Source organism: Limulus polyphemus, unplaced genomic scaffold, assembly GCF_000517525.1.
Source record: "Limulus polyphemus unplaced genomic scaffold, Limulus_polyphemus-2.1.2 Scaffold189, whole genome shotgun sequence".
In the NCBI taxonomy this organism is placed as follows: Eukaryota; Metazoa; Arthropoda; class Merostomata; order Xiphosura; family Limulidae; genus Limulus; species Limulus polyphemus.
This window is the reverse complement of record NW_013665799.1, coordinates 844,976-867,372: the sequence shown is the minus strand read 5'-3', so window position 1 is coordinate 867,372 and position 22,397 is coordinate 844,976. Positions and strand designations below refer to the sequence as shown.

General features: G+C 35.4%; 1 protein-coding gene across 1 annotated transcript in view; it reads right to left on the bottom strand.

Annotated features, from left to right (window-relative positions):
• Positions 1-22,397, bottom strand: part of LOC106478205 (double-stranded RNA-binding protein Staufen homolog) — a gene marked incomplete at its 3' end in the record, with an annotated part of 43,344 nt that overhangs the window by 18,671 nt on the left and 2,276 nt on the right. Inside the window, exon 2 of the mRNA XM_013938729.1 lies at positions 9,519-9,596. Within this exon, the coding sequence (XP_013794183.1) occupies positions 9,519-9,579 (61 nt within the window). The remainder of the gene's footprint in view (positions 1-9,518; positions 9,597-22,397) is intronic.

Below are 22,397 nucleotides of genomic sequence, written 5' to 3'. Positions count from 1 at the left end.
CACGTTAGATGCTAACACAAGATTATGGAGTTGGGTTGGGAAGTTCTCCCCCACCCACCATATTCTCTAGATATGGCACTGTCAGATTACCATCTTTTTCATTTGCTGCAACACCATCTTAATGGGAAAATATATGCAAATGTGGAAGGTGTTAAAGGAGACATTGACATGTTTTTTGTTTCAAAGCCATGTGATTTCTTTAATCAGGACATTAACAACCTGATTGTAAATTGGAAAAGCATCATCAATAAGAATGGAGACTATTTCATTAAATATATGTTTTGTTTTGATATATAAATTGTTCAAGTTTTTTCATCTCAAAATAAAGTGACATTAATTTCTTGATGACCTAATACTTTCAATTAAAAATAAATAATTAAACTCGGAAGTTAAAATTTTCCTAAACTGAAAATGTATTTCCAATAATACTTACTTACCTCCACTGCCACTATAGCTATTTCTTGATCGCCAAGGTTTCCACTCTGCTCATCTTACCATTGAAAAATGCTTGCTACAGTCTTTTACACCCCACTCAATTGCTCTTGGCAAATTATAATTTGCAAACTTCAATGCACTCTCTATCTAGGTACTGTATATATAAGCACCTCATTCAGATCATGTAATCACTTTTTTGAAAATTAGACCAGCTTTTAGTGGGGAGGTAGGGCAGGAGAATGTCAGCAAATGCAACTATTATTGGAAATACATTTTCAGTTTAGGAAAATGTAACTTCCAAAACATACCTCCACTGACACTATAGCTAGAATCTCACATTGAGAAGGTGGAGGGGCCAGTGCATGAATGAATCACACAGAAAGTGTCTGTATAGAACAGAAGTGTATGGTACAAGAGTGGGGGAACCGCACTACATTCATAACAGGTATTGTCTTCACCAGGAACTCAAATCCTACATCTAAGGTGAAATAGAAGATGCATAATCATTAGTATATTGCCCTTGGCAATATTTATCTTGTGATACTCTCCACCTACGTCAATGTGCCATCTATCCTGGTACTGTATATAAGCACCTTATTTAGATAATGTTATCACTTTTTTGAGACTGACTCCATCCCAGTCTCTAACACCAGCTCTCAGGGGGGAAGAAGGGTAGGAGATTGTGAAAAGAGGTAAGTATTAATATAAATACATTTTAACTTTAGGAAAATGTTCCAGAACATACATAACTCTGCTCCAACTTATAGCTAGAATCCCACATTGATAACATGGAGGGGCCAGTGAGAGCATTATCCATACAGAAAGCATCTGCATGGGTGTGTTAATAGAAGATTGGCACCCTAGTGGGGGAACTGCAATACATCCAGAACAGGTATGCTCTTCAGCCAGAGTTATCACTACAGACCAGCCCCAACTAGACCGCCAAGGTTCCACAACTTTGGTTTGGAATTAAGGGGTCGTGGTACCTATATCCCACACTGGACTGCAATATTACATATACTTTTGATTGGATCCCAACCTGCAGCCATAGAGTGATGCATTTCTCACCACCGGAATCATGATGAGAAAGTAAACAGCACCGAAGGGGATAAACTTTCTCCTCCACCTGAAGAAGTCCAAAAGGCAACACCCTAGGCTTGGAATGACAGGATCATGTATGACATACTTAACCAAAGGAACAGAACTCATCCAGTATGTAATTATGAACATTCATCGTCACTCGCCAAACAAGTGGGCAAGGAGTATTCTGCTTGCCCTTAGAATTATGGAGAGGACATGGAACCTGTGCTCAACCAAGGACCTAGGATGGGACCACTTAACATTCAGAATTATTAGGAGGTACTGGACCTCCTTCCACAAACAATATACAAAACTGAAATTGATCAAAAAGAAGGGCCATGCACCCCTAACTGGATAGCTTCACGTCAATTCTGAACCAGAATTAGGAGTAGGCTCCCATGGAGGCTGGTGCCATTCCTACTGACATTCGGAAAAACATCCAGGGACCCAAGTAGGAGGGCCCCCAACTTCACACTCTTCTCCAAGAATGGAGGAACACACACTTGCTGAATGGGGTGAAAGGCATACAGATGTACACTCGTCCAGTCCTGACTGAACACATCTACTGCAAACACTTGAGAATGAGGTATTGGAGACCAAAACTGAGAGCAAATCCACTGAAAAACCTTGTGATGTATCATCCATTCTGTCAGAAGAATCTGGTTGGATTGAGACAAGTGATATGCAATTAAATTTATCACTTCTAGAACATGACATGCTAAAAGACTGATGCGACGGGAATGAGGCCAGTAGAGTAGATTCAAGGTACGAAAACAAGGCTTCGAGAATGTGTACCTCCTTGACGAGAAATCTGAGATAGCACCCTGGAATTGTCAGAATATATTATGACAATTTTCCCTTCACGAGAGACAGACCTTGAATTATTGCCTGGTGTACTGCAAGGAGTTCAAGAATGTTGATATGGAGGGTAGACTCAATATCCATCCAAATACCTTGGAACTCCTGACCTTGAAGATAAGTTTCCCATCCCTGAAGAGATGAGTCTGTGAACAGATGGATCTCGGGACAAGGTGGTGGAATGGGTGCACCAATAGTAGTGTTGTTCTGATCCAACCACCATTTACAATCAACGATGTTGCTTCCTAAGTACTGAGTTAGGATGATCCAAAAGATTGGAATGCATAATTCATTGATCGTGCAATGATCACTGAAGGGACCTCGTATGTGCTCGTCCCAAAGTAATGAAAGGCTCAAGGGTTGCCCACATCCCCAAAAGAGAATGAATCATCTGTGCATGGTTTGAAGCCTGATAGGGGTTGGATGAGTATGACTTAAAAGTATTGCAAAACACACCCAGATAGATGAGATATTGCATCAATGACAATAGATTTCTCCAGTCTGATAAGGAAACCCACTTTTGTGGCTTCTGAAAGGAGAATCTGAAAGGGTTGTTCTCCTAATTGACAGAATTGTGCCAGAAGAAGTCAGTTGCCCATATAATGATGTGTGTACAGTTCCAAGAAATGCAGATGATGAGAAAAAGCTAAAACAACTCTGCAGAAGACATAAGGTGCTGATGCAAGACCAAAAGGTAGAGCCCTGAACTGCAGAACCTGACCCTTGTGCATAAATCTGAGAAACCTCTGGGAAGATTCTGATAAGGGAATATGGAAATAACCATCGGTAACATCAAACTTGGTCATCCAGAACCCTGATGCAAAGTGCCATCACAGGTTGAGAAAGGATTCCATGGTAAAATGAGGAGGACCTAAAATTGTTTAAGTCGAGACAGATTGATGATTTGATGCCAATCTCCTGTCTTCTTGAGTATAACGGTTCCCAGGTCTTTTACATCACTTTCCAGACATGTGGAGTTCTTTCGCCAGGGGTCCATGGGTATTCCATGTTCTGGATTCAGGGTTGGTCATTCAATTTACATCACCTCCATTTTTATCTGCACAACCTGTTGCCTTCTCACCTCCAACATATTCACGAAGAGTAGAGCTTTGTTAGTTAGAGAGTTGTTAGTCAAAATGGCAGTAGAGAGGGTTGATCCAGTTCTTCTGGGATTTTATTCCCATTTATTCGAAGGAGTGGGTCTGGAAACACTACAAGCCAACACTCCCAAGTTAGCACCAGAAAGGCTATAAGTCAATGACAATAAAGAAGAATGTACACAAGCTGAATCAAATCTTGAACTCCAGCAAACAATGTTGGATGGAGAAAAGGAGCTTCCCATAACTCCCTGAAAGCAGAAAATGGTAAACAAACACTATTTATCAAAGAATCTCTACCCAATAAATCCCAACAACAAACCAGCCAGGAAACCAGAAAAAGAACTGAAGAAGACAATCTGACTGAGGAGGACATCAGCAAAATCCCCAACTTGTTCTCAAATTGCTGAGGGGAATATTGATAGGCTTCCAACAAAAGTTGGATTGAAGATAAATAGCTCAGGAAAGTCATGAGAGTAAGACAAATCCAAGAAACTTCTATTTAAAGTGATTACAGGTTCCAATCCAGACCCCCACAGGTCCAAAAGGGAGGTCCATTTGTTGAGAATTTAAATATACCTCCTCCTGGCAGTGATAAACCAAACCATACTGTTCCAATAAACGTGTGGAACAAGGCATAGCTATCCTGTCTCATAACTGAGGGGCAAATCTCCCACCATGAACAGCAATATCAGGAGAAGGAGAGACACCCTCAGTCTGCATATATGTGTCCATCTTGCAACGGATCATATCATGGACAGCCTCGACTGAGAGCGACCCCTCCACTGGCCGTTGACAAATACCAAATAACAGAGGTGGAAGAGGAGAGGTCTGAATGGCCTCTGTAGTAGAAACATTAACTAGGGAATTCTTACCTGTTGGTACGTGGTGTTTTTTTTTGTTGTTAAAGTAATTTATAAATATACAAAGATATAACCATAGTAATACAAACCACATTCAAATACACAACGTAAATTGTGAATAACCACATCATTCCTGTTTATAGAAACTCATACCAAATGCTTTGTTCAGTAAAAGTGATTACATTATCTGAATGAGGTGCGTATTTACAGTACCTAGATAGAGGGTGCATTGAAGTTCATGGAGAAATCTGCAAATTAGAATTTGCCAAGGGCATTCGAGTGGGGTATAAAAGACAGGAGCAAGTGTTTTTCAATGCTTAGATGGGCAAAGAGTGGAGACCCTGGAAATCAAGAAATAGCTATAGTGTCAGCAGAGGTAAGTATGTTTAGGAAATTTTGTAGAATCTATCTAGCTTTGAAATATAAAGTGCAGCAAAAAGACATTCATGTTAACTCTTTCCACATGGGCTCAATCAATTTTACTGACCACGTGACTACTTTGTACTAATTTAAAGTCATTATAGTTTTGATGCAACTAACTTTTAATATAAAAAGTGTATCTTCACAAAATTTGGTAGACTTTTAGTAAACATTACAAGTTATTTACATACAAAAAATCAGATTTTTTTAGTGAGGTATTTTCAATAAACTAAAAAAAAAGATCTTTCCATGAATATATTGAGTCTTTTTATTACTAGTCTGAATGCAAAGTGATTTTTCATGTTAAGATTAAAAATAATTCTCTTCATTGAAGATATCTCAAATTTCATTTGCATAATCTCTAACCTAAATACATTTCAAATGTTTTTCAGTGAAACTTTAAATCTTATCTGCTATTTTCTCTACCCTAACTCTATATGATGTTAGTCAATTTGACCAGCCTTGTAACCATTACAAAAACTAGGAAATAAATTTAAATTTCCCTTTCTTTTGTTCTAGAATGACAGCAAATTACAATAAGAAACCATAAATGTTTATTATAAATAACTTAATTTTTATAACAGTATACATCTATTTATATTTATAAATTTTTTGTTTCATTGACCTTCGAGCAGTGTCTAACCCCGACACACGTTGAAAATTACACAGCACACCTGCAGCTCGGGTTACTTTATCAAATAGCATAATGCACAAGTTGCTCACTAGTATATCCCATGAAGATTTTCATTAATATTTTTTTCTTATCTTACCTAATAAGTTTTTTTCCCATTTTATTTACTTTTATAATAATAAAGAAAGAAAACATAATTAAATATCAAACACTTTTCAGTAATGCTTTATATTTTTTCTGTCATTTTCTCTACTGTAACATTATACTTGATTCTCCAGGTTGTAAGACAAGTTATCAAAGTATAACAAAAATAAAGGTTGTTTTCTGTAGTAATTATAATGTTAGGAGCTGACTTAGACACAAAACAAAATGAATAGTACTGTCTGTCTTTTTCAGTATGGATCACTAAATTTGAAAGAAAATTCCTGAGAGTTTCTTCAGATCTTTTTACTTATTTCTTATGTTTATTTTACTGTTAGCAGCTGAAGTAGAAACCTGCCAAATAAAAGCAATGAACTGCCACTCCTCACTTAGTTTGACACTGTCAATATCAAATAAGCTCAGACAGCACAATTGCCAGAACTTTCCCTGCTTTGAAAACACAGTGGGGTAGATTTATCAACTTGTTCACAGTATAATGGTTTCAACAACAATTGTCTAAAGTATTATAAAATGTTTATATTATGACCTTGTAGAATGTCAGAGCCAATCCAATAAGTTGATAAGCAGATGTTTCCTATAGAGTCTATTCAAATCCTGGCTCCAAGAACACAGTGGAGTATAATTTATCAGCCTCTTTACAGTACAGAGGTTGCAACAAGAATTGTTTAAGGTACTTTATAAAACTGAGAGAAAATATATATGATATGGCTCTGTACAAAGTTGTATTCGATCCAATAAACTTAAGTATTTGAATGTTAGTTAACCTCCTGGGTGGTTGGGATTTAGCTTTAGTATATGTATAAAAGTGTGTAAGTGCTTGTGAACATCCTTTGTCCTATATCACCATGCTTACACAGTAACCACTAAATTTGTGGTTTCCAGTAATATAAATTTGGCACATTTTGGTTGAGCTAGTATTTTTGGCTTAGCCTCCTTGTTTATCACTCTAGAATCAAAATATTGAGTAACTAATTTTTGTGTAAATGTACAATAATATGTTCTAAAACTTCTATATAATAAAACACAGTACAAATCTCTTACTCTTAGCACTATTGTACTAGTATTTTGTGAAACACTGACATTTTGGTTACCATACATTACATATGTATATACATTATTATTATTATCAAATAAATACTTAAATGTCAGTTATATTTCTTAAACAATAGAAGAGTAAATAAAAAATTTGGAAAACAATGATCTCTACTACTTACAATGCTATGAAGTCTTTGTTTGCACTCACAAATCATACTTGCTAACCTTTGTCGTAAACCTCATCCAAATTCACATGTGGAGATGGAAAAATAACTTTTGTAGACTTTATATATGCATCTTGGAATTCCAAAAAAATATAAATTACTATATCGATACCTCAAAAATCTCTTGTAATTTACCAGGTTTCCTAACTAAATTGTATTTGGGTGTAAAAAAAAATCTAATTTCTGTGCAACCTTGATCATAATACTTCAAACTTTCCAATGATATAAGATCTTTTCTCTTGTAAATAACTTAGGATGAGTGTCAGAATTAAGTAGAAGAAATGTAGAGTTTTCAATTGGTTATAAAGTTATTGGTATACAAAAGTAGGGATAGATAAACAAGTCTTCTTGAATAATGAGCAGTGGGCAGAGCCAATATGGTGGATTCCCTAAATATTGAGATATCTAAGCAAATAGAAAAGGTAGGAGGTTCTTATTTTATAACATGCAAATATTGGAAATTTGAGTTTTAATTCATAAGAAACTATAGACATTGTATTATGGGAATCATGAAATATAATCCGACCAAACCCAGAAAGCAACATACCACGTGACACACAAAATAGATATTTAGCCTCTTTTTTTAATATTTACTTTCAAATTAAGACATTAACTAATGTATAATATAAAAATTTGAATCATATTCTACAATTTATGCCAAACTTATTGCCATACATTTATAAAACAAGAGTTAAATAAAATCTTGAATACAAGTCTACATACATGATGACATGCCCTCTAACCCTTACTCGTGTCCATAAGGTTAACCCTATCACCACGAGTATTCTTTATTGCGCATGACACAAGGTTCTAGTGTCTTACATTCAAAATTTTATTAAACTACTTTTTGTTTATGTTATATCAATGAGAATAGCATAAAATCTAAGCTAATAATACATACTTTAATAATGTAAAAGTTTTAAGTTCTTAATGCTACAAAACAATATTTAAAAAATCCTGAATTTCCACTAGTGTGACCCACGTGACATATTTTGTCTTAGCATGTAATCATCCCTATTTTATCCACCAACCCTCGAAAAAGTACGAAATTAAATGTAAATTACTCTCTATAAAAATCGTTATTGCTCAGACAAACCATAATTTTTATAGCCTTCAATTTTGTTTGGTTACAGAATTAATGAATGGATCTGCCACATCCTCTCTTACATTTCATTATATATATTACCTATAACCAATAGAAAGTCAAGGTTTTCATCTATCAAATAACATACTGTATAGCATTGTGTTTTGAACAGATAAGCATCAATTTCACTTATAATACACGGTTCATTCGCTTGGGAAAGTTAATGACTAGCTTAGAGGTATTTGTAACGCCATTTGTCACATAGTTAGAAAGCAAGGAAAATTTTGAGAGGTAAGTGAATTTGTCTATTTTTTGCATGTTATTAGTCCATGTTCTTTGGTGCATTATTTAATGAAATAAAAATTATTAAGTGTATTACTATTTATAGTATCAAAAATTAGGGTTAGTTCTATTCAAAACCTGACAGCAAGAAAAAAGAAGATTGGTTAAGTATTTTATTTCTTGTTTTTTATGTTTATTCTTTATGTATAATTATCAAAGTAACTGAAATGTAAAAATAGGGATCTTTTTAGGTTTGTTAAGATTAGATTAGGCAAAATAAATAATAATAATAATATTATAATAATAATGTTTCATGAGGCACACATGTGAGCAGCTCATGGGTAATGTAATTCATTAACATAATGTGAGCTGCACATTCCCCCGAGTGATTTACAACCTATAATGGTGAGGACAGTAATTAGACATAGTTTAAAGGGCAATACAACAATAATAATCGATTATAAATAGATGTATATTGTTACGAACTTAGAGCTACTTAGGATAAACGAATGTAATTTCATGTTACAATTTGAAGTCATTCTAGAAAGAAAAAAAGAAGAAGGATAATTTAGGTTTATTTCGATGTTTTCTTTTGGTTACAAGGTCAGTCAAATTGACTGATCCCATTCTGAGATAGGGCAGAGAAAATAACAGATGAACTATAAAGTTTTACTGGAAAAAAAACGTTTCAAATGCATTTAACAGGTTTTAGGGACAACACAAAGGAAAAATGAAGAAAAGTATTTTTAATTTTAACATGAATATTACACATGGGCTATTCAAAACAAATACTCAATATATTCATGGACAAATCTTTATTTTATTAAAAATACTTCACTACAATATGATTTTTTGTATGTGAAAGACTTATAATATTAACTGAAAGACTGCCATATTTTGTGAAGATACACACACTATATTGAAAGTTAGAAGTATTAAATCTGTAAAGGCTTTAAATGAGTACAAAGAGGTCACGTGGTCGGTTAAATTGACCAAGCCTGTGTTGAGAGTTAAAGCCAAACAATTAACAATTCTAACTCAGTAATGCACTGTTATATTAAGGTGCAACAGAATAGGTTTAAGACTGTTTAAATACAATAGATAACAAGCAAAATCAAAGAGCTGATTAGAAAATTCCACAATAAGCAGCTTATAACAATGTTGTAACTCGCAGGGTCATTTCTGTACATAATGTATGGATGAAGAGGAGAGTTTTAAAACAACATATTACATAAAATTTGAAAATTCAAAACAACTTTCAAGTCTATATGTACTGGTTGATTCAAGCAAATGAATAAAATGAAAGTATTTAAAAGTAGTAATGACAAAATCTAAACCAAAACCTACCTGGGGATTTGGAAATATTCTGAGGAATAATAATAGATGCTGTTACACGTGAGGGATTCATTTAATTCTCCTTTCACTCTACAATTTAACAAGAAAACAAAAAGCAAAACAAACTACAGTTAAACTTGATAAACATGAGAAGAAAACCATAAGCAATACTTAATGTAGTGCACGCACACCATAAACAACTAATAATATGATACTATAAAATGAATAAATTTTTTTATACCTAAATGATTGTTAGCATGAATTACAAAAATGTATAAATAGGAATAATGTGTGATTAAATTTATGATAATGTTAGACCTTTTTCATGTAAACATTAATTGCCTGAAGCAGAATAAAAAAAACCTTTATGTGTAAAGCAGTTTTACATGGAGCTCTTTAACCCTATAATTACAGGCACCCCTGTACTGCACACATCATGAGATTTTACTTTGTTACATTCACATTTTTAATTAAGTAATCTTATTATCAATGTATACCAATGAAATTAGCATTAAAATTTAAAATACAGTTTAAAATTTCATATTATTGAATTTTTAATTCCTATATTTCAAAAGAAACCTTAAAGGAAAAAATCTTAATCTTTAGTTTGACACACAAGTTCACAAAATTTTAACTTTTCATCTATGTAACTTAATTCTTTCTGTACATTATACTTCTACGTATAAACAGAAACTAGGTTAATTGTTCTATTTACACATTTTTCTTTCAAGCCCCTTATGCAATGTTGGGAGGAAAGAGAAATAAATTTATTGGAACTCTTGACAATTCCTTGCCCACTCTCTACATATACAGTTACAATTTTTTCAGCCAATTATACTTGGTTGAGCTACATGTTTGTAACCAACAGAAATACTATTTCCCAACCATTATTTTAAAATTGGCACAAAGAATTCCACAGAGAACTTGTCAAACACTCTTAGCATTGCTGCTGCTTGCATGAATGCTAGTGCTTTAGTGTTATTTCTCACCTATAAATATGTTAGTTAGTTGGACAATTAAAGTAGAAAATTAGGTCTGCGGTAGTAGGAGTGTCTATATACTATCTACACTGGCTGAACATCACTGTCCTACTCTCAACTAAATGGAATTGAGTATATTCCGGAGGAAGCATCCATGGTCCACCACTCCAGCAGCTAGGAGCTGGTAAGTGGTAAGGACTCCAAATGGGAGGGGAATGCATTGGAGAGATGGGAGGAACACAACACAGGAAACCAGGAAATCTAATATTGAAAAGCAGAATGTTTCTGATATAGCCAAATCAAAAGGTGGAAGAGGATGAGCAGCTACTCATGTCAGTCAATGAGCATATAGTCCGGGAGTGAACATATTAATGATGCAAAACACCACAAGAAAAAACCTACAAGTGGTCTTATGGAACACCCCATCTCATCTGTGGGTGTTATCGACCTTAATTGCCATACAGTGTGGGATTAAGAATAACTATACCTGGTCAGGCAACACTCACCATCAAGTCCTATAAAAAAGAATAGTATAAAAATAGCACCTACCCACATATAGAGAAACCATAGAGCTCAATAGGGTGATGAGAGGTAGACAGAAAATGGACAGATGATGCAAATAATGTGAGATAAGTGTATGGGGAGTGGTCCACATGCTTTCACAAACTATATCCTCCAAAGGATGAAAGAATCAGGCAGTCACAGACATAGTAAGGTGACAGATCTTATGGTAGGAGATCTGAAAGAGACAACAATCATCAGGAGAAAAAGAAGAATAAGCCAGATGAATCAGGTGTTGAATCTAACCCATAAAGGTAATAGGAGAAATATCACAGGAAAGAGAAGGGTTCCAATGAGTAAAGAAACAGGTAGCAGCAAAAGCCACATAACTGCAGAGAGCCCGGACAGGACATAAGAGGCAATCCAGATCAGAATGAGGGAAATGGGAGTGAAGGCAAATTTACACTCACATGCAGCCAAAGTTTTGGGAAGGAGAAAACAATCTGTGTAGAGGATGATATAGGACTGGCAATATAATGTGCAAGAGACATCAACAAATCCAAATGGTAACATCTACATGCCAAGAGGAGGAGGAAAAAGTTCTTTAAGGAGAGATGATATAAAGAACAAGAAAACATGGGCTCGAAGGAGGAAGTGTAAGAGCACGGAGAACAACACTGATGTTCCAATCGGGGAGGGCATTAGGATGCGGGGGACAAGGAAGGTGGAAGAAACAAAACAAAAACGTGAGGACCAGAGAAGTGAAGACAAAGTGGAATCTTGTGAAAATGTAAGGTGGATGACAATTCTGCAAGATAATCAGCAATAGTGGACACCAACAGCCCCTTGGGATGGGACAGAGGAAAACCATGACAAGAAGTCCAATGATGGTTGATATACCACTTATGTTGGTAAACTGACATGAAGGAAAAGTGCACTGAAAGGGAAATTAGGGAAGCAACCTGTGGGGATAGTCCAATCCGTCTGGCAACAGACCATACAAAAGTCATGTGTGAAGATGGAGCATGAAAAGGGAAGGATGTAGCATGCCCAAATGAGGTTCTCTAAGGAGGGTGGGTGACAGGGGAAGAAGAAGAGGTGTCAGTATGAGTAGACACAGAAAAGGAAACCAAGGCTGCACTGGCCAAAGTGGAGATACCAAGAGGACTCGACATGGAGTGGCTTCAATGATTGCTGGGACACAAGGAAGGTGGATGGAAAGATATGCATAAAGGTAATGGCCCCTCAATCCTGAATGAGGACATCAACATCTATAACCAAAGGATGGGAAATAGAAGACCAAAATCTGGGAAGCTTAGAATTCTGTTGGGTGGAAAATGCATCAGATTCTGAAGCAATCCACTGTGAACACAGCAAATCAAATGCCCATTGGTCAAGGGACCACTCTGTGGAGAGAATCTTGTTGAGGCACAATAAATGATATGTGACAACATTCAGGGTACCTATTACATGACATGCCATCAAACGAATGTAATGGCTGTGGGCCCAAAACAGGAGGCCCAACATGTAGAAACAACAAGACCTTGAACACGTGCCCCCTTGCCAAGTAATGTATGAGACAACCATGGAGTTGTCTGAATGGTTCATAATCAACTGGTGCCAGTGGCATGGAAGAAAATTAACCAAAACCCAACAAACAGTGAACAATTCTAAGAGACTGATATGCAGAGATGACTGCACTACAGACCAACATCCCAAAGTCTACTACGTGTCCAGATACACACCCCAACCCAAAATAAAAGTATCCTTGAAGAGATGCACCTCTGGATGAGAAGTAAGAACACCCACTATGGTGTTGTCTTGGTTCTACCACCAAGCAAAGTCAAAATGAAGAGGAGGAAGATGGATAGGTGTGTCCAAAGGATCCTGAACAAAGTTCCACTTATCTTGTAAAACCCACTGAAGAGGTCACTTGTGGGCTCGAACAAAGGAAATGAGACCCTTTAAAGAAGTCTATGTCCCCAAAAGGAGTTGGAGAAGTAGAGGAGGAAATGATTTGAAAGAAGCTCCATACATCATAGGAAAAGAGCAGTAAGTTGGGCCTGGTTGAGGCAAGAATTGAAAAAATAGCTGGAAATGAAAAAGGTATTGAGTGGGGGAGAGGAAGGACCTCCACCCTGACCAGCCAACCTACCCCTACAGCATCTAGAATAATAAACTGAGTGTGAAGTGAAGAGGCAGCATGTGAAGGAACTAGAAGCAGCCAGTCATCCATGTAATGGTGTAAATAAAGGCCCCTGGAATGAAAAAGATGGGCAAAGGCCTTTACTACCTGACAAAAAACATAGGGAGCCAAGGCCAGCTCAAACAGAAGAGCCCGGAAATGTTAGATGCAACCCTGATGGAAGAAAGGAAGAAAATACCAGGATGTTGGAGAGATGGGAATATGGTGGTAAGCTTCCGAGATATCTACCATCATCATCCACAGACCAGGAGTGTAAACCCATCAAAGAGATAGGTATGACTCCATGGTTAATCAAGGAAAGTCTAGGAAGGGGTTTAAGGAAGAGATCAATGATGGGGCATTAGTCTCTGGTCTTCTTTGGGGACAAGAAAAAAACAGGAATAGAAACCTGGCTGAGAAGGAACAACCTATTCCATATCACCCTTGAGAAAAAAATCTAGAATGGGATCCTGATGAGGGTGGAAGGAGACTGGATAAGGGGGACAGGGGAGAAGTGAATGAAAAACAAAGCAAACAACCTTTGGAGAAAACCCATAGAACCCAAGGGTATGTGGTGAAAAGACTCTCACACAGTGGCAAAATGCAAAAGTCTGGTCCCCATCAGAATTGTATCTACCACACAGTCACTAGGACTGCCAGGGGCAGTAAAGTAATTGTGTAACAGAAACTGGTAAAGGAGAGAAATGAGGAGGACAAGACAGAGAAACAGGTTCAGGAGGAGGATGAGATAAACAGGAAGCCATTGAGGAAAAAGAGGAATGCAAACAGGCAGACTTAACTGTGGCTTCTAATGAAAGTTTGAAAGAAGGTCTCCAAAGATGTCTTGCCTCAAAAAGGGAGCCATACGCAAGTCCCATAAGGAGGTTGGGGTAAACAGACATGTGACAAAAAAGGCATCCTAACCCAAAAGATCTCAACAACAGAGGAGCCATGTTAGGAGGGAAAGGATGGAAGAGGACAACTGTGCAAGAGTGGAAAAAATCATGGCACCAATCTCCACCAAAGACTCCTCAGGGGAACACTGAAGAGCCTCAGACAAAAAGTGAATAAAGAAAAGGGAACGAAGGATGGAGGATAAGGCAAGTATGGAAGAATTGAGGTTGGGAAAACATAAGTGAAGTATTGGAATCTGAACCCCACAGAGGCATAAGACGATCAAACTGCTAGCAAAAAAAGGAACTCAGACTAATGGTAAGCCAAAGCATGGGCTTCCATGTTACTTGGATGTCGAGACATACTGACCCCAGAAAGTAATTGGTCTGCAAACCTATTAGCATGAACCCCAATATGCAGTTGGGGGGGGGACAGACAAGATATTGGCTTGAAGGTGTCTCACTTAAAAGAGCAGAGGAGGAATCAAAGGAAATGGGCAACAAGGAAAAAACAACAAGTCTGGTTGATCAACTCCAGGAAAAGAGGAGGAAGCCTGGGTGCATCCACTGGAGCTAAATGTGACCGTATGGTTTAGAATGGGGGAGAAAAGAGGCTGTCAAAATTGTTGTCCTCTTGTTCAGGTACCCCTGAACAAGGCATGATAGGATAATCTTCAGGTGAATCAGAATCCTGCATCTCTATGAACCAAGGCTGTAATGTCTTCCACTGATAAATGCAAACCCAAAGCCACTGTAGATGAAGTAAGGTTAACTGCAATTGGAACAGCAGTAGCAACATTAAACTCTGAATTCATGATAACTACGAATAGAAATGATAAAAACTATGCAGGGAGTTAAAAAAAAAGTAAAAATTTGAAGACATGCAATACTAAGATGTACAAGTGAAAAGTTTGAAAACTGAAGTGCAGAAAACTACAAAAAAAAGTTTTTATAAAAGAACATGTGATTTAGTGAAATTCCATGAGTAAAGTGTGAGTGATAAACATCTAACCACCACGAATGCCAATCAAGACGTGAAGTTGTGCTAAGCTGCATCTGCATGGAGAGAGTCAGCTGTCCTAGGAGTTGTGTTGCACTCCTATTGCTGGAGGGGTTTTGGATGTTCATTTGCTAGGTATCACATTTGCTAGCTGTCTCACATGAAAATACTTGAGGGTGGGAGTATCAAGGCTAGTGGCGAGCAAAAATTTACACATACAGAGGGCAGCACAGTCAAGAAAAGCTGTTATGCAAGCAGATGTAAGATATCATAAATATTAACTCTTACATGTACATGTTAAGGGGTGATGAAAGAGAACCAAACATAAATGTCTAAGTACACATGCTAAAGAGAAACTAGACTGAAGCATCATCCACTCCATGTACATATTATAGAATTAACTATGATTAAAGATTACCTACAAAGTGTACATGCTAAGCAGTAGTGAACAAGGATGAACCATTTTACTTCTAAGTAACATAAGGAGTAAGGAACTGTGATTAAACAACATATTCTATGTGTTATGTTTGAAGAAGTAATGAACAAGAAATACACAGTAACATCTAAATATAAATGTTAAGAATAAGAAACTATTTCTAAACACCAATTGGTGTGTGTATATATAAAGGATCAATAAACCATGACCAAACACAATAACACATTATCTCCTATCAAGAAGTAATGAACTATGGCAAAACATTAACCCCAAGGAGCTACATATTAAGGAGTAATAAATAATGTCAAAACAATATCATCTATGTGGACAAGTTAAGAAGTAAGAACTAGAACCAAACCTTGATGAGGATGTGTACATGCCAAGGAATAATTAACCAAGTCTAAACATTATCTTACATATGTATACACGTGAAAAGGTAAAGAACAAGAACAAAACACTAACTTCTAAGTGTACAAGTTAAAGAATAAGAAACTAGAATCAAACTTTAACAATTATGTGTAGATGGCAAGGTATAATCAACTAAGACTAAGCAGTATTTTCTATGTGTATATGTGTGAAGAAGTAATGAACTAAATATAAACCTTACCTTCTATGGGGACATAGTAAGGAGTAATGAATTATATCAAAACAAAATCTTCTATTATCTTCTATGTTGGCATGTTAAAGAGTACAAACTAGAAATAAAGATTAATATGGATGGATGTTTACATGACAAGGAATAAGTAACCAAGAATAAGCATTATCTTCCATGTGTACACACAAAGTAATAAACAAGAGCTAAACATTATCATCCAGGTGGAAATGTTAAAAAACAAGAAACTAGAATCAAACCTTAACAGTTCTGTATACATAGCACGGTATAATCAACTAAAACTAAGTATTATCTACCAAGAGTATATGTGAAGAAGTAATGAATGAGATGTAAACATTATCTTCTATCTGGACATATTAAGGAGTAATAAACCAGAAAAAATATCAATGATTATGTGTTAAATATGAATGCACAACTAACTGTAACTAAACAGTAATATCTATGTATACATGGTAAATAATAAGTGAATATGACCAATCATCAGCATCTATGTGTACATTTGAAAGAGATGTGAACTATGATGAAACATAAAACACTAAGTGGTGAATGTTAAGAAGTAACTATGACTAAACATTATAGTCTACGTAGTACAAGTTCAGGAGTAATGAACTAGTTCTAAACAAAATATCATATGTGGACATGTTAGTGGACAATCCAGATCTCCTCGCCAAGGACCAGATAAAAACCAGGCATGAAGACAGAGGGTAAGAAGGGCTGGATGAAATGCCAATGACAGAGGTCGATGTAGAAAGGATGGAGTAAAAGGAAGACTAAATGGTGAGGCAAATTTGAGCTTGAGCAGCCGCAGAAACTACAATTGTGCTGGTTAGTACGGAGCAATCAGGCTTGAAAACAGTGGTGTGGATGATCAAAATCACCCTGAGAAGAAGACAGATGGAAGGACACACAAAGTATTTGTTGGTCCAATCCTGGCTAAATGCATTAACAGCCAGTGCAAGTGGACGAGGATTGTTTGTTCACAATTAAGCACAAAGCTACACAAAGGGCTATCTGTGCTCTGCCCACCAAAGGTATTGAAACCCAGTTACTAGCACTGTAAGTCTGCAGACATACTGCTGTGCCACTGGGTGGCATGGATGAGGAACTAGAGACCAAAACAGAGATAACTTGGTACTGAGGGATGTGGCAAATGCATCCAGGTGAGAAGTATCCGACCGAAGGCATAGCCACTGGAAAAAGTGAGGACCGAGAAACCACTTTGTCAGACAAATTTTGTCTAGTTGGGAAAGAAGATCTGTGACAAGGTTGAATGCACCTGTAACATGACACGCAAGGAAACTGATAACAAGTGTGTGGGCCCAAAAAAGGAGATTCAAGATTCCACCACAAAGGGATCAAAAACAGGTGCCTCCTTGGTGATTGATATAAGCTACCACCATAGAATATTTGGAATGGATCATGACCAAATGATTATCCAAAGCATGATGTATGGCCAAAAGTTCCAGGATGTTTATATGGTAAGACCTCTCAGCTGGAGACCAATGACATGAAGCTTCCTGTTGATTAACCCACGCCCCACAGTCATGGAGGGAAGTTTCTATGAAGATATGTAAATCCAGATGAGGTGGAGGAAGCAGAACACCTGCCGATCTGTGGGCCTTTTCCAAACACGAGCACAAATCATTGACAAAGGAAGGTAAATACTACCATCCAAGTGATCCCGCTCCAGGTTCCATTGGTCCTGCATAGTCCACTGAAGAGACCTCATATGTGCTCAACCCAAGGGGATAAGGGTTTCCATAGAAGACCACATCCCCAAAAGCAAAAGCACCTTGCAAGCAGTAATAGAAAGAGCAGTAAGGACATGGAAAACTGAAAGTCCCATTTAATGGATTTAAAGAGGAGTAAGTAGGGCTCAACTGAGATGAGTGTTGAAAATGACACCCATGTGGATGATATATTGGGTAGGTATAAGGAAAGACTTCTCCAATTTGATTAACCAACCCACATGATCTGCTCCAAAGGAAACAAATGAATGTGAAGGGAAGAGTCCCATTCAGAACAAGCTAACAGAAACCAGACTTCCATGTAATAGTGTAAGTACAACCCCCGATCATGCTTCTGAAACCTGCAACTGTCTGATTACAAGGCAAATGCTCTTCGTGCACTATTCTTTATCCAATCAGTATGCCAGCCTTTTAACCATCTGATAACTTACAAATGTAAATTATGCACTATTTGATCAAATTTCAATACACAACAACAAAATCAATAAATTAACTAAGCATTAAAATTTCTAAATGTCAGTGATTTTATTTGAGGTAACAATACAGCAAAACAACATTTTCTTTCAGATAGTATTTTATATCATATAGAATAATATTATGAAAACACAGTTCATCATCAATTATTTCTAAACAGGCTGCGATTGCAATATAGTCTTCATAACGGGCAATGACAAGAAAACGTGCTACAAAGATGTGATTCAAAATACACTTTTAGCTTACTTGTCATTTGAATATTGTTGTGTACAAAATAATGACTAATTTTATACCCATGATTATCATATTCTTCTCAACTTCTAAGAAGTGCAATGACGTGTGTTGTTAGATTTATTTTTTCTTTGTAAAAGTGAAGACACATAAAGTATCCAAGTGCTTGATCGTGTAGTTGTGCATGTTTTCACCACCACATGATTGTCTTTATATAGTTTTGTTTATATAAAATCGTAAATTTTATCCCAATAATTCAGCATATGTAACTTATATTAGCCTGTACTTAGTACCTACTAATAATCTCACTAATCACTGTTATGTTAAGTATTTTTCTTATTTATGAATGATTTCAAGAAGTGAGGTTTATTTTCCTTAAAAAAAAAAATGCAGTTGTTTTAGTAGAGTTGTATTATGGAAATTTGTAGGGAGAAACCTACAGGACACTGTTAATCATACTTTCAAGTTGTTGCAGGTCTTGTTCTAAGTGGCTATACAATATATTTTCACCTACAATAGTTTATAATTAAAAAGTAACTTAATTCCAAACTAATGTACCTAAAGATAGAGCTTTCATATTTTACCATTACTTTGATAAATGATGTTTTTTCCCACACTAAGTTTTTAATAGACAAATTTGAAAGGCAATTTTAAATGTTAAATTATATTCCAAAAATAAACTCAAAAATATTCTAGAATCAATACTTTGATAATCTCTGCATCTATTTAGTGTAATTCATGAAGAAAAATGAAATAATACATTTTCATTTCTACACAGCTATACTAGTGGATTTTTTCCAAATTTTCTGCCTATCCCAAAGAATAACTACAAGTAGTTTTCCTAGACACAGGAATATACATAATATGAAGCAAAGAAGTCTCACAACAGGAGATTTCTTAATAACTCAGTAAAGGTAACTTGACAACCCCAGGATGCTGGTTTAGAGAGAAGGCTGTGTTCTTCCATTAAGATAGCTTCTTTGATTTTGCATTTGTTAATGTTGAATTCTTTATACACAATTACAGAGTTTTTAATAAATATATATAGTTGTAAACGTGTTTTTCATTATGTTCACCAAATAAAATAATATAGTAAAATTCTTATTTATTTTAATATTATTTTTATGTTTATCCTATTTAAACAATTGAGGTAAATAATGGCTAACTAGATACTTAATTATTGCTAATTCCAATCACAATAAGTTTTAAACAAACATTGTTACAGTTATCAGTAATAGTAAAAACACATTTTAGTTATCTGAATATCAATTCATTTTATCAATAAGAGTTTACTGCATATTATAAAAACAAACAAAATGGCAACCATGTGGTCAACTTGATATTAGTAAGCCACCAAGTAGGAAATATTCAGATTATCTTTAAAAAGAATTTGTGCCAATATGTTTTGCCAAAATAATATTTTAAGACAAAATACACTTATTACAAAAGGTGCAAATGGTAACTGTCAGAAGATATGCATCTTATTAAATAATGAACAATTCAAAAATTACTTAAAAAAAGACAACAAACTAGCTGAAATAAGGAAGATTAACCCAGTGGTTATCAAACTTTTGAAGATGGGGTACCTAGTTTCAATTACACTTAGTGCACATTCAAGTACCCTCATGATTCTGATACTGAAAGTAAATATAAGATTGTGTATTTTCAGCTATAAAACCATTTTTTTGTTAATTTTTTTATATACTTTGATAAGGAAAACTACATATCTGTATGCCTACCACAGTTTGAGAATATTGGAAAAATTAATGAAAGTAATTGATTAATGATCTTGACAATTAATCAATTAAAAAATTCACCCAGCTCTAATAATGAGTTAAAACAACAGATCTGGGAAGACTTTAAAACTAAATTTCTTTTAAGATAAATATTTTCCTAAAGAGAGGAAAAGGACAGCAGGGAAGATCAAACCTAATTGGTTTACAAAAGGCCTAACGAAAAGAAATTCCACAAGTTTAAGGATTTAAACTGACTGATACAATGAGAGGCTTACAGAGCTACATGATAGCTCAGCATTTTATTACAAAAAGAAATTATGGAACCAAAAGGGCTTATGAGAAACAGCTGACCAATAATATTAAAACTGGTAATGAGGATTTTTTTTAAGTATGTTAGTAAGTAAAATATTATAATGAGAGTTGGGCTTTAAAGAATGCTGATAGCAAGGTTTCTGTTCAAGGCTGAGAGCTTTTAAATTTTCTTTTCTATTTACACAAGAGATGATATTAACAATATTCCTGACTCTGAACATTCCATTAGAAATATTGGAATTGACCTTATCATATAGATGTAAATTTTTTGGTGTTAAGTTGAATGATCTAGAGATAAAGAACATATAAAGCACTATGGCCAAAACATGTTTGAAACAAAGTGTTCAGATATACTGAACTCCTGATTCATTTTTTGTAAGTTAATAGAGTGGGCAAGTGCCTAAGGATTGAATAGTTTCTTACAATACTTCTATTTTTAATGGGTGTAGTAAGTTTTCCTGGGAATTATAGATCAGTTTATCTTACTTCTGTTGGAAAATAATTTTGATAAAATAAAAACTTTACAAAAGCATTTACTCAAGTATAACATATATGTAAGCAAACATGTATTCCCAAAGAGATCTCATCTTATTAATCTACTCCCTTTTTTTGACAACATTACTTGTTACCTGGATGAAGGAAAGGTAGTTGACTTGGGTTTTCAAAAAGCTTTTGATAAGTTCCCACACAAAAGATTAGCTAAAAAAAACACTTCTATAGGGCTGAAGAAACACTAGTGTACTTAACTTAATTGTATATGTAGAGTGGTTGGATAGAAGAAAGCAAAATGTTATTAAATTAATGGATTCAAGTCAATCTGAACTATTCTTACTAGAAGAAAGCATGTACTCATAAGTCAGTGTTTGAACCTTTGTTTTTTTCTTATTTGAATTGATGATATTGATATGGGCATAATTAGCAAATTACTTAAGTTTCCAGATGTCTATTTGTATTGAAGATGTTATTACAAAATAAATTTTATGAATTGGTAACTTGGACAAATAAATGTATTTGACATTGAATTACACTACATACATAGTAATGCATTTGGGTTATTACAATTTGGATCACAAAATATGATACAGATGGGAACTACCTCAAAAGCCTGACTGAAGAAAAGGGTCTTGGCATATTGGTGGATAAGTCAATCAAAGCTGTACTCCATTGCTAGTATTAAACCTAATAGAATTTTAGGATGTATTTATTCATACTGATTAAAATTCAGAAGAGGTAATTATCTATACAGATCATTAGTTAGGCCTCACCTGAAATAAATATTTTGTGCAGTTTATCCAAAAAAGGATATTGAATTAAAAATGCCAACATTCATGGGTGAATGTAACATATCTCCACCACACAATCCCAACATGGCTAATTTTGACACCTGAAAAATCCTGAAAAATGCAGAAAAATCAAAAACTGTCTATATCACTCCTTGGGACCTGCAAGAAGGTATCTTTGTACCAAATCCCATGTAAGTTGATTGGCATATACATGAATAGTTGATGAAAACCCCAAACTGCACTTTCCTCACTAAAAAAAAATTGGGCAAAAGACAAAAATTCCAAAATTGTCTATATTTATGTTTGGGACCTGTACAAAAAGTATCTTTATATCAAATCCAATGTAAATTGGCTGAAATCCGGCAGAGTACTTGTCAAAACACCTAAAATTATACTTTTTGTGGGTTGCATCTTGATCCCCTATTACTATTAAAAATGAGTAAGTCCACCATTTTTGTTTGTCAATGTGGGGACCAATATAAAAGTATCTTTGCACCAA